Source organism: Mustela erminea, chromosome 8 (assembly GCF_009829155.1).
Source record: "Mustela erminea isolate mMusErm1 chromosome 8, mMusErm1.Pri, whole genome shotgun sequence".
Taxonomy (NCBI): Eukaryota; Metazoa; Chordata; class Mammalia; order Carnivora; family Mustelidae; genus Mustela; species Mustela erminea.
Window position 1 is genome coordinate 16,660,281 of NC_045621.1, and position 13,188 is coordinate 16,673,468.

General features: G+C 38.6%; 1 protein-coding gene across 4 annotated transcripts in view; it reads left to right on the forward strand.

Moving 5' to 3' along the window:
- Positions 1–13,188, forward strand: part of PARD3B (par-3 family cell polarity regulator beta) — a 1,046,926-nt gene that overhangs the window by 867,434 nt on the left and 166,304 nt on the right. For 3 of the 4 annotated variants that reach the window (XM_032354007.1, XM_032354008.1, XM_032354009.1), the window contains one exon: positions 7,220–7,519. In XM_032354007.1, coding sequence (XP_032209898.1) covers positions 7,220–7,519 — 300 coding nt within the window. Of the gene's footprint in view, positions 1–7,219; positions 7,520–12,989; positions 13,123–13,188 lie in introns of those variants that run through there. The other variant, XM_032354010.1, reaches the window with a different exon arrangement.

Sequence of the window (13,188 nt, forward strand, 5' to 3'; positions counted from 1 at the left end):
GAGGTAAGTGAAAAAAGTTACTGTAAGTAATTTATAAGAGAAATAAAATTAAATTGTCATACCGCTTTTCAACAGCGACATTTTATCATAAGAAAATGGTGTCATGAGCGCCAGGGTGGCTCAGTGGGTTAAGCCTCTGCCTTCAGCTCAGATCATGATCTCAGGGTCCTGGGATCAAGGTCCACATTGGGCTCTCCACTCAGCAGGGAGCCCTCTTCCCCTCTCTCTCTCTTTTCCTGCCTCTCTGCCTACTTTGATCTCTCTTTCTGTCAAATAAATAAATTAAATTAAAAAGAAAATGGTGTCACATATTTTAAATGTCCAAGAGGAAAAGTGGGTAATTTTATATTCAGCAAAAGTGGCTGTCAAATATAAAAGGCAAGTGAAGAAACACTGTCCATGAATTCTTCCTGAGGAATCTAGTAGATGACTGCATATTCAGTGATGTTAGGACTGTTGGTCTTTATTAAATATATATTTATTGTATTTTAGTATATTAAATATATAGTTACTTAAAGTGCTCAAATTAAATAAGAGTTGAATGGAATTCTAGTGTGTAGCTGCTTTATGCTTTAACAATGTAGGTGTAATACAATTACAAAAATGGAGGGATGAAGGAAGAAAATATGAAAAGAGTATTTTATAATCATCTTATGAGTGATAATATTTGGTATTGTTATTCTGAAGCTATTTTCTATGTCATACAGAGTAGAGCAAGTTGTAATCATAAGATACTCAGTTCTAGCATTCCCTGTGTCTTGAGCAGGACTCTTCTTTTTTTTTTTTTTTTAATTTTATTTATTTGACAGAGATCACAGGTAGGCAGAGAGGCAGGCAGAGAGAGGAGGAAGCAGACATCCCGGTAAGTGGAGAGCCCGATGCGGGGCTCAATCCCAGAACCCTGAGATCAACCTGAGCCGAAGACAGAGGCTTTAACCCACAGAGCCACCCAGGTGCCCCAGAGGAGCAGGATTCTTAATGTGGAAGAAAGGAGATACATATATAATATAGAAATATAGATGTGGTTGTGATGGAGAGACACCCCCACCCCGGAGACTTTCTGGGGTTTCCTGCAAAGGTCTATTTCTTGACCTCAGTGATAGTGACAGACATGTTTGCTTTATAGCCACTCTTGGATCCATAGATGTGTTTTGCACGAGTTTCTACCTTTGTTTCATTTTATAATGAAAGGGTAAACAAGAAAAGGAAAAAAGGTACAACAAAATTTTCAATATTAAATTTGTCTTACATAAACCTTTCAGAAGTCTGCCAATAAATTTACTAAATGTGTTCCTTTTGTGGGGGAGCTTTAGGCAGATGACTCGAACCATTCTGGTCTGCCACATCAGACTCGTACCCTAGCATGAAGTAAATCATGCACTCCTATGCCCCTTTGCTTGTGTCCCTCTTTCTGACTGGAGTGCCTCATACCATTTCTACATCTCTTTCATCCTCTTGGAACAAGGTGAACAAGTTCCTTCAAAACCCAGGTCATGTGGCACCACCTGCATGATTCTTCCTCAACAACCCTAAGCTGAATTGACTCTGACCCTTTGTACAGATAGTATCTTTGTCTTCCCACTGAATTGTAGTTACATGTTTATAGCTCCCTGATAATGAGTCAGGAACTGAAATTTTTCCTTTATTGCTACTATACAATATAATATCAGTATGAGTGAATAAATCAGGTAGCTAGAATTAACAGAAAGAAAGCTCACATGACCCTCAAGGAGTTTGCAGTCTAGTTCTGGAAGCAGAATGTCTTGAAATAAATGAAAAATGTTTTCATTTGTTATATAAAGTAATATATAACAATTAAAGATTAATAGAGAATTTACTGAATACACAGGTTGAAGAAGAGAATTGTTGAGATCAATATGGAGCTCTAAAAGAGTTTAAAATGAGTAAAGTTAAATCTTTATTCTAGAAAAACAAGTCAGATATTTGATAAATGGAAAATGGGTACTCTAGGCAAAAGCAGTCATTTTGAAAGGGACCAAACAAATGTTCAATGAACAGCAATTTGAGGAAAATTGCCACAACTGAGTCAATAATGGGATCGGGAAAAATCAGATTTCTAAGACAAAGCCTGCCTCTTATTGCCTGTTTAAGTATTTTTCTTAAGTTTTGATTTACCATAACAGTCAATATGTAGTTTAAGGGACTTTTTATATTTTTGAAATTTTAAAAATTATCCTAAAAATATAATATAAAAATTCAGATAGTGTACCTCCAATTCCACTTTCAAGAGGTGATCACCATTATAAATTTTTTTGTATCCACCCAGACATTTTCTATGCATATTCAAGAATATATAATACATCATACAAATATCTATATGTATCTTGGCCCATATGTATATATTACTTCCTTTTAGAATGGGAATAAGATGACTGTATTTTTTAGCTATACCATACATCTTTCCTAGTCTCCTATTACTGCACACTTAGGCTTTTCCACATTTTTTCACAATTTCAATATCATCTAGTATGTTTTCCTTTTTTATCATATCTGGGATTCTTTAGTTATAATAAAGACATTTATTTTATTTTCATTTGTTGTCATGAAAGATAAATGTGGTCATCTGATTTTATGTTACTTTTTTGCTGCTTCTGCTTTTTATCTTTTTTAAACTTATTTATTTGAGAGAAAGAGAGAGTAGGGTAAGGGGCAAAGGGAGAGGGAGAGAGAGAATCCCAAGCAGACTCCCCACTGAGCATGAAGCCTGACACAGGGCTCGATCTTACAACCCTGAGATCATGACCTGAACCAAAATCCAGCTTAACCAACCAGAATCCAGCCACCCAGGCACCCCCTGTTTTCTATTTTCTATATGGTTGGACTTTTATTTCATACATTTCTCTTCTGATAATTTGTTGTTTTAGTAGCTTTTTTGTAGTAATATTTAATATACTGTACCCTCTCTTTCCTGATTTATCAATTTTCAATAGTCACTACCGATGCCTGCTCTAAAAAGTGAAGAAATGAATACAACTGAATGTAAATGCTTTCCTCTACACATCCTTATTGGTTTCTGATTTTCACTAATGATTATTATTTTTATATTGTCAGAGTTTATCATACTTATGTTTTTCCATAATTATGTCGCTACAAATGTTTAACCTTTAACCCAAGGTTAAGGTACCTCTAACCTTCACACCAGTCATTCCACAGTCTTATCAAGTTGAATTCTTCATTTTGATTCCATTTTGGGTCGACTGCTTTTAATTGTTAAGTAGTTTTTTGCAGTAGGTCAACGAGCTCTATTCCCTTGAAATGTTTGAGAATGTTCTTCTTTGGGCTTTATTTATGTTTGAGGCTAGCCTGAATTTGCCTGAATTTTTAGATGACTTGATTTTTCTCCTTCTCAAAACAATACTTCTGCATTCTATGTGCAATAACCCCTAATATTTTTCTCCTTTATTGTATTTAATTTGCCAAACACTTGTTGTGAACCATTAAACGAATTTCATGTTATATAGGGTTTAAAAAAATTTTTTTTTAAATCTGTGCTAGAGGACATAGGGATCTAAGGTCAGACCAGCAACTTGAATTCCATATGTTCTTTCAAAATATCTTCTTGCCACTTCTGCTGGGTGCACACCCCAGGGGCTTGTTTTCCTTGGTTTTCCATTTTGGGAGAGCAGATCAAGCTGAAAGAGATCAGCTTGCTTAGTGAAGTCTCTTAGATTATTGGTTTTATTTTGATGAGTTTGTTTTCGTTTTTCTCTGCTCAGCTAATTCTGTCTTTCAGCTACAAAACAGGTTGGGGCTTCTTTTCTCTTTAGTTTCTTCAGTGTAGGAGGAGATACATTTCTCAGAGGAAAGGGCTCTCTTCTAGCTCCATTCCTCCTCCAGTCTTGAGTTGGAAACTCACAAGGATTTACCCCACAATTCCCAAGGATCCTAAATTTGCCTTCAAACTATGGTTTTCTAAGTAGAAGTTTATTTTCTGTAATCTTGATCTTACTTTCAGTGAAATATATACGCTGCTAGAGATGTAGGCATGTATCAGCTCTTGATGAACTCTCCCTTTTGAGTTGAACCCAAATTTCATTGCTTGGTGTAAGATTTATGGTCATTTTCTAATTCAATTGTAGATTTAATTTTGTCTTCCCAACTTTTCAACTGTCTGCATGTTTAGGGTTTGAGGGAGGAAGTAGAGGAGCCATACTCTTACCCCATCTTTTACTGTAATCTCTTGTTAGAGATTCTTGATCTGACAGAGATATGATATAAGATTATCCAACAGCCCTTTAAGGTATAGATAAAAGCAGCACAAGGTGACATACCAAAAAGTGTTAGAATAATCTAGGCCAGCACAGTCTGATAGAACTTTCTGCAATGATGGAATTAGTCTATATCTGCCTTGTCTGACACACTAGTCACGAGTCATGTGTGGCTATTGAGCATTTGAAATGCAATTTGTGACACTGAGAAGCTGAACTTTACATTTTATTTAACTGTAATTATTCTAATTTAAATGTATACAGCATGTTGTGGCTAGTGGCCACCATATTGGACAATGCACAGCTAGGTAATTTAAAGCCTGAATACCAGAGTTGGTCTAAAGAAATGGAAATAAAAGAGGATATCTAAGAGTTATAATGGTACAAATGAAACAATGTTTTTGTAAGAAAGAGAGAGAAGAAATAAAAACAATTCAAAAGCACTGTGGTGGGGAGAATGGGGAACCTGGTGGTACTGTCCAATAAAAAAGATGTATTATCAAGAGCTATTTTGAAAAATAGATATTCTTACAGTTTGAGTTCCCAGTGATAAGAAGACCTCAAAGTGGAAGGACTCTAAACAATTAGATCACAGTGAACTGAGGCAGAGAGGTCAGAGCTACCAAAAACAAAAAAATCTATTTCCTTGACATTTCTCTCCGGAGAGAGAGAGCTTCTTCTGCCTCCATACACCCCTTTTCAGATTGCCTTGTCCTCTCCCACACGGAGAGACCCTGATATATGGCATAATAATGACGGTTCAGAGAAATTACTATTTCACCTACCGAGTGATTAATATGAAATTAGTTACTGAAATACTCAGTGGTGCAGAGAGGATCAAGGAGAAATTTAGTTTTGTTTTTGCAAGAAAAAAACAAGATAAAATACTGCTCTGCATCCACAGAGTACTTTTCATCTGAGAATCTTTACATACCCAGCAAGCCTAATTAATGAGAACACCTCTAAGACAGAGAAGTGATGAGATTAGGAGCACAGATACTGGTGTTCTATTTCTGTGACTTTTAAAAACCAGGCTTGGTGTTTTCTTCTTTCATTAATGCACAAGTGTAGCTTTATGCAGCAGCCACGAGATGTTCATCTTTCTGGTGAATGATTTCTCATGAAGGCCTCGCACGGAGGAGGCACAGTAACCACACAGAAATCCCACCCCCTGACTTTATTGATGTCCTGCGTTCTCTTTGCAATGGAAATCCATTCCTATCATCGTAGTGCAGCGAGCGTTCTCTGATAATCCAGTCTGCACTGTCCCTGAAAGGACGGTTTTGTTGCAGAAGAGAACAAGTTATCTTCTTTATAGAAAATTATTCAAAACAAACATCCGTGAATCTAGGACTAATGTACACTGAAAGGGGACAGGCAGGGCTTCTTGACAGGTACCCGACTGTGCAATCTTCCTTTAATCTTCATTCAGAATCCCTTGGAGATTCAAGCTCCTCTTTACAAAAATATAAATTCTTCTAATTACTTATGTGTAGGGTACATGATTTGACTTAGTCAAAGAGGTGTGCAGTAATGTATCCTGGCATTTATTTTCATCTGTTGTGACTTAGGGTTAAACGCTGGATTTTTGTCCTGTGTCGTCTTCATGTTTTCTTTTTCCCCTTCCCCTCTCTCCCCTTTAAAAAAAAAAAAAAAAAAAAAAAAAGCCATTCTGCCTAAAGAGAAAATACCTTGAAAGATAAAGAGGATGGCTTTTAAAGATTTTTACAAAGAATTTGATGTTCTGTAAAACAGCTGCCCTGTGCAGAAAACAGCTGTTTTTGCTTGAAGAAGAGAAAGTACCGAGAGAGTTCAATTTTTGTTTTTTTAATTCATCCAGGGTCTCTATAAATGTGTCTAGGCTGGTACAGACCTTTCACTTCTAGCCACAGCTCTCTTGTATTCTCAGAGCCCAGGATTCCAGCTTATTCCTATCCTTTCTTGAGCCAGTTCCTCTGGCTGCCTGAACCAGCAGCACCTGGCTTCTCTCATAGTGCGTGCATAACACACCCTGTTTGCCCAGTGATGTAAGGTTACCTTCTTTCCTCATTAGCACAGGACACCTCCTGACACCATCACATCACCATTGTCCAATGAGATGCCACAGTGACCTTTCCATTTTAACACGTAACTGAGAACTTAGGAGAACTGATCTAACACCTTCCGGATTAAATGTCAAATTCTTAAAATTCAGATGGATTTGGAATCCACCTAGGTGCATTTTGCTGCTCCCATTCCCAGCAGTCTACACAGTACACTGATTAGCAGTAGCATTTTGTAATATCACTTAAGGCTCGCATGCCGTGGAGTTCTGCCAGTAATGTTTAATTCACTTATATGTGCCAATTCATCTCTGTCAGGAGCCCATTAATTTCTTCACTATTTTACTCTGTCCCCAGCCCCTATATAATGAGACACAACGATCCCCATTTGTGTAACCAAAAAACTTAGAGTCTCTCATAAATTACCTCGGATCCCACTGCTTTCAGTGACCAGAAAGCCTCTGTATTTCTTTTTCATATTTAAATCAATTTTTGCAAGCTCTTTCCTTTAAAAGAATACACTAGAACTCTAGGGTACCAAATAGGGAAATCATAGCCAAAGTATGTGATTCTGATGGGCTCTCTTTAACATACATCCCTCTCCCAAGGAAGACTTCCTTATTATCACACCACCGATGTACTGTTCCCATGGGGCACATCCCTTTGTAAGAAGGGAACGTTAATGAAAAATCAGCCTCTGACTCTGCAGTCAGCACAGTCATCGGAGGGCAAGGTGTCAAAATACCTATTCCATTGCTATAAAAGTCAAGATTCCATAACAAATAAAGATCAGAGATATAAAATTAACTGCACGGATATTGGGTTAACAGGAGAGTAACCACTAAGTGACTGACCAGGAGAAATCAACATAGATTCAGGAGAGTCTGTCACTGTATTTCCACTTAAAATTCACATATGTCTCTGCTCCCTGTTCTATATTTTTTTCAGGATTGTAGCAAAACACCAGGAGCTAAGGGAAAAGCAGGCAAGAGGTCTTCTTGATTCTGCTGCTGGTGCAACTGGATCGCTGCATGATATGGACGATGATGAAATGGACCCCAACTACGCCAGAGTGAACCATTTCCGGGAACCGTGTGCATCAAGTGTCTACAGGTCACCATCTCCGCCTCGAGCTGGACCACTGGGTTACCACCGGGAGAGCCGTCCGCTATCTCCAGAGAGAGACCACTTAGAGGGTCTCTATGCCAAAGTCAACAAACCATATCACCCACTGGTGCCAGCTGAAAGGTAATATAGCTTATTAAAAGACAAATATGGTTTTAATTCAGTAAGTTTCAAGTCCTGTCTCCTGCTAAAGCCGATAAAAATATATCCTTACATCTATTAAAACTGAAATGAGATAGTCCTCTTGGTAAGAGCTAGGCTTTGACCCACCAGTAAGGTATTAGCCATCAAAAATAAAACGAAATAGCCAGTCATAAGTTGGCATGAATGAATGGTCGTCACTGAGGTCATGGTGCAACAGAGAACAGTTTTTGAAAGGATATTGTGGCAAAGGACTAATGATGAAAACTTTGAAGGAATATTGTCCTTTCTCCTATGAGTCCTACTGTGAAAAACTTATTCGAGAAAATGTCATGACACTGGGAGGTGAGGAGTCGGAGACTGGTGACTTCTTTGTAGGTAAAATGGAGTTGGAATTAGAGAGAGTGTAGAGGTGCGGAGGACCTTGAACAGCAAGGTTGGGATTTTGCGCTTAAGGAAAATGTGATCCTGTATAGATGTTCATGGATGATCAGAGGTAGAAAAAGAGATAATCTTGGCAATAGGAGTTTGATGAAGTAGAGAAAGATAAGAGGTGACAAGGCCAAGGATCTTTAGGCTTAGCAGCTAAGGAAAAAGATAATAAGACCATCTGTCAGTACAATCGAAGTAGGTAGGGAACAAAATAATTTCAACCCCACCTCCTGCCACAAATAAAATGCCTCCTCTCTTGAAAGGCTGATATAAGAGCGTTTTAGTCAATATACCTTGTTAGGTGACCCCTGGAATTACACCCGCAAGGAATGAGTTGACTGACCTTGGCTTAATCTGGTCGTAGCTTGAATTCTGAAGGGAGGAGTTGGGGGGTGGGGGGTGGGAGGCACAAAGAGCTCTCATTCTAGATGGAAAAAAAGGCTTGTTTTCCAGATTTCTTTTGGTCCTGACAACTACCCAGTCCCTATTAGTAACCAGCTTTTGTGCGATAGCATGATATATTGCGTATGTTTACCGTTTACATTTCCCCAGCTGGGTGATATTATGCACTTTCAATTAGGTCGGGGAGAGGAAGGGAAATCATGGCATTTTTATGCAGACTGTAAAGTGTAGCTTCACAAGACGGATTACCTTTCAGAGCCTTTCCAATAACCAAGTGGGAAGGAAGGAGCAATTTTTAATCCTTACTGTCAAGCTTCCAGGTTGATAGTATTAAAGAAAGATGGTCAAGTTTTTCTTTGGGATAAAATGAAAATATAAATTCCTATGACTGTGTGAGACAGCCCCAATAACTAAACTGTTAATTCAAACGACTGATTAAGAGTTGGCCTTTTCTTCTAAGCCTTCATCTTGGGTTGACTTTTTATCATGGAAATGACAATAGCACTCATGAGTATCTTCTGGCCCAGACCAAAGCCAATCTTATTTTCCCTAAATCAGACAGGTCTTCATAGCAGTCCCCTTTGTACGGGCCCACTGCTGGAATCCCAGCAGAGAGGGACTGTCTCTAGGAACCTCCAAAGCCAGTATTTCCCTGTACTAATTCCATGGACATAAACACAAGGCATTCTATAAAAAAAAGTTCACTGGCCAACTGCATATGGAGAATTCTGGGTTATGCCCCACGGAGCAGGTTTTCTTACTGCAGTCTTCATATCCCCAGTATGCTAACATGCACTGTTAAGCCTCTAAAAGGAGCATACAATATTCAGCACTATCACTTTTCAAATTTTTATCACCTAACCCTTATTTTGTTTTTCCAGATCCTATAGTTATTCTTTGGAACGCGAGGAAACTCTATCCTAAGTTAATTTTCACCCATGTAGATTTGCCCAGTATAGAAATTTCTTAGGATAATGTTAACTGTAGCCAGTATATAATGAGATTAAAAAAAAAAAAAGTTATTTACTTCCCAGTCTAGACAGATAGATAAGTGGTAGTCTTTCCTTTGACTCTGACCCCATTGTATTAATAAATGATCTAAAGCTCTGTCTTCGGTGGAGTTTTAGTCACTTGTCACATTTTTGGATAATAGATCAAAGTGCATGACTCTTTATACCAGAATTATCTTTGTTCTGTTCTTCTCTTTCATTATATTTGAAGAGCATTCAGCCCCTTGTTCTTTAAGTCATAAAATGAGCAGTTTTTGTCTTGGCATACAATAAGCACTCGATCATCATTATTATTATTATTATTACTGTCCTTTATCGTGAAATTCTCAACTTTTCTGGCATGCCTGGGAACCAGGTGAGTCTAAGAGGAGTGTTGCTGTGGGCATACCTCACACAGTGCATATAAGCAGGAACCATGAGTACCAAACCTGCCTTATGTACAATTAGAGGCATGTCATTCATTTTGTCATCTGTTTGGCCTTTCACTTAGCAAACACTCATTTGACATCTACTGTGTTCTAGCTACTGTAGTAAGTTCTAGGGAAGATCCAAAGTTGATTAGAAAGTGGCCCCAGTCCAGAGAAAGTTGTATTCTAGTTAGAAGGGGGATCAACACATAAGGAAACAGATCATTGCAATATAATGTAAACAGAAGAAAAAGAAGCTTTTCTAACTGTGCTGGTTGGGAAGGATCTTCAAAAGGAAGCAACATTTGGACTGGCTCTAGAGGGATTAGTAAATACTGACCAGATCTGGCAGAAAAAAAATGTTTTCCTTACAGAATACTTAGCATATATAAGGGTGAAGTGGGCTGAAGAGCATGGCATGTTGGGAAAGCTCTGAAGCATCCAGGAAATGGAACGTGGAAGGGGAAAGAAAGTGACAGGGATAGGAAATGTATCTGGAAAGTAGGTTAAAGTTATATTATGAATGAAGAGATTCCATCTTATGTCCACATACTTTGATTGATAGTTGCTGTCTGGAAATCAGGGCTAAGAAGGGTTCTGAAGTTTGGCTCAAATCATGGTATCTACGCTGGGCTCCAGAGATGAATGTAAGATGGGTACAATCAGTGTTTATGTATATATTGGCTAATCCCATGGACACTGGGAGCCATCAAAGTGTCATAATTCGGGAATGAGCTGATAGTTTTGTATTTGGGAAAAACAGCTCTGCCAGTTTGAAGGCAGACAAAGAGGAAGATGGTTACACTATAAGACAAATTAAGATATGATTACAATATTGAAAGATGGGAAGGGTCTGGAATAAGAGAGTGGCATTGGATGAAGGAAAAGAATAAGAAGTAGCCAAGAGTTCAGCTTAAAACTGAGAGAAAGATGTGTAGCAGAGAGCACAGAGGTGAGGCTTTCAAATACTTCAGGGAGGTCAATGGAAAGGGAACTAAAAAGAGGATTTAGGATATAACCACTAAGAGCTCTTCAATTAATTTAGAAAGAAAAATTGCTGTAGCTAGATAGGAGCAGAGGGAAATTGCAATGTGAAGAGAATTGGTAAAGTGATAAGAACTTAGCAAGCTTGGCAATAAAGATAGCATTGTTGTTATAGGATGGAAAAAGTTGCAACTTTGAAGTACCTTACATAATAGTACAGTTGACCCTTGAACAATACAAGAGTTAGGAGCACTGACAATCCCCCTCCCAACCCACATGTCAAAAATCTGCATATAACTTTTGATTCTCTAAAAACCTAACTAATAATAGCCTGCTGTTGACCAAGAAGCCTTACCAATAACATTAACAGTCAATTAAGACTTATTTTGTATTTTATATATATTATATACTATATTCTTATGATAAAGGAAGCTTCAGGAATAAAATTAAGACAATCATAAAGAAGAGAAAATACATGTATAGTACTGGGCTGTATTTATTTAAAAAAAAAGTCTGTGGGTAAGTGGATCTGTGCAGTTCAAGCCGGTGTTGTTCAAGGGTCAACTGTGTTCAGAGTTAACAAGGGAATTCAGAGACCATCCAGAAAGCCTTCTCATATTATTACAGAAACTGTGGCCCAGAGAAATTTGAGTGACCTGCCCAACGTCACATAGCATCGAATAATGCCTTTATCGTAGGTTCCTTTTATGTTATAGAATCTTTGTTTCCTTATACTACCCCATTTTAAAGACCCACACTCCCATTTCCTAGTTTAGGGAACTAGTACCCAGATAGGTAGATTGGCATCCGTTTGGCTCCCAACATACAAACAGCAGGTTAAATCTCGGACTCTGGAATGAGGCTGACCTGGGTTCAGTCCTCTTCCAGATATTACTGCGTGACTTTCGGTAAGTTGACTTCTCTGAGATGCCATTTTTCATCTTCATGTGTAAGATTCAGTAAATATTTACTGAATGTACTGAGCGCCGGGACATGAGTTCAGTGCAGAGTTTATTGGAAAGCAAGGAGGAAGATGGGTACTCTCTCTCTCGAGCTTATAGTCCACTGGGGGCTGCAAAGGTATGATGAGAACCCAGCGTGAAAACTGCTCCGTATGGGAAGCTTGTGGTGCCTGGTGCCCCCGGACCTGCGGGTAGGAGGAAAAGAGAATGGCGTGGGGTGAGAGAAAGCATGGTGTGTTAGAGGAACTACAAGAAGTTCGGTAAAACAGAAACCTGAGTGAGAGAGTAAATGGCAAGAGATTAAAATGGGAGGCTCCAAGAGCTGGGCAAAAAGCAGATGATACAGCTTTGGAAGGCCTTGATGGGGACTTTGGGCTTTATCCTGAGATGTGGGCCAGGAGTGGGGTAAGGGAGGGCTCGCTAATGTGACACAAAAATCTGGACTTCAGCCTACCATTAAATGGCAGTTTATCCTCACCTCCTTATTTGCTGAAGGAGGATTATCCTAATAGCTTTACATGTTATAATGGTTAAATATAATCTGTAGAACAAATCTCTATCTGTTATATATCTCTATGTCATAGAGACAAGTCATGTGTGGCCCACAGTAGCTTCCTAATAGGGGCAACTAACTTCTGCCTCTTACCTGCCTGCTTCTCAAGGCTTGGGGTCTGAATCGTCAGTCTTTCTAAGAAAAATCTGGCTTATAAAGGATTTGTCTGTAAATGATGGTGGCTAAAAACAATCCCTATCACTATGATGGAACCATTAAGACTGGATTCTTGTGGTGCTGGTTCTTCTAGGATTCAAATATAGCAGGGGTTAAGTCCTGACAGCTCCTAAGGGTAGAATATGCTCGTTTGTCACCGCAACACCAATTCAAGGGCTCCCACAGCATGCGAACATGAAGGCTTTATGTTTAAATGAGCTTCGAACAGTCCCAGCTCGGAGGAGTAGAAGGTGGTAGAAGGTGTGTGGTACTTAACATGGCTGCAGTTTTGCATTCACTCACATGATTACTTGATATTCTTTATGAGAGGTTGCTAGATACATTTGATCACACACCCTTAACCATAAAAAGGCTTTTGGGTGTTAACACCCAAAATATATGCCTTTGATTCTAAGTGACATACACTTAATTACCTTACTAATGATATTATATACATTATAGATCATATTGTAAAATATAGAAGTTAATAAAAGAATGAGACTTCTTAAGCTGTGAATAATAGTTCTATTTTCTTTCTCCCTTCAGATGTGCCCACACCCCACTTTAGAGACCATGGGTCTCCACTTCGGGCTCCACAGGGATAAGGACCTTGCATACTTTTGTTCGCCATTATCTCCTCATTTCCTAGAGCAGTCTGTACTCAATAAATATATTTGGAATGAATGAATGAATGAATGAATGAATCATTTGACAGAATCTTAGAATTGAATGGGATGTTAAGGGG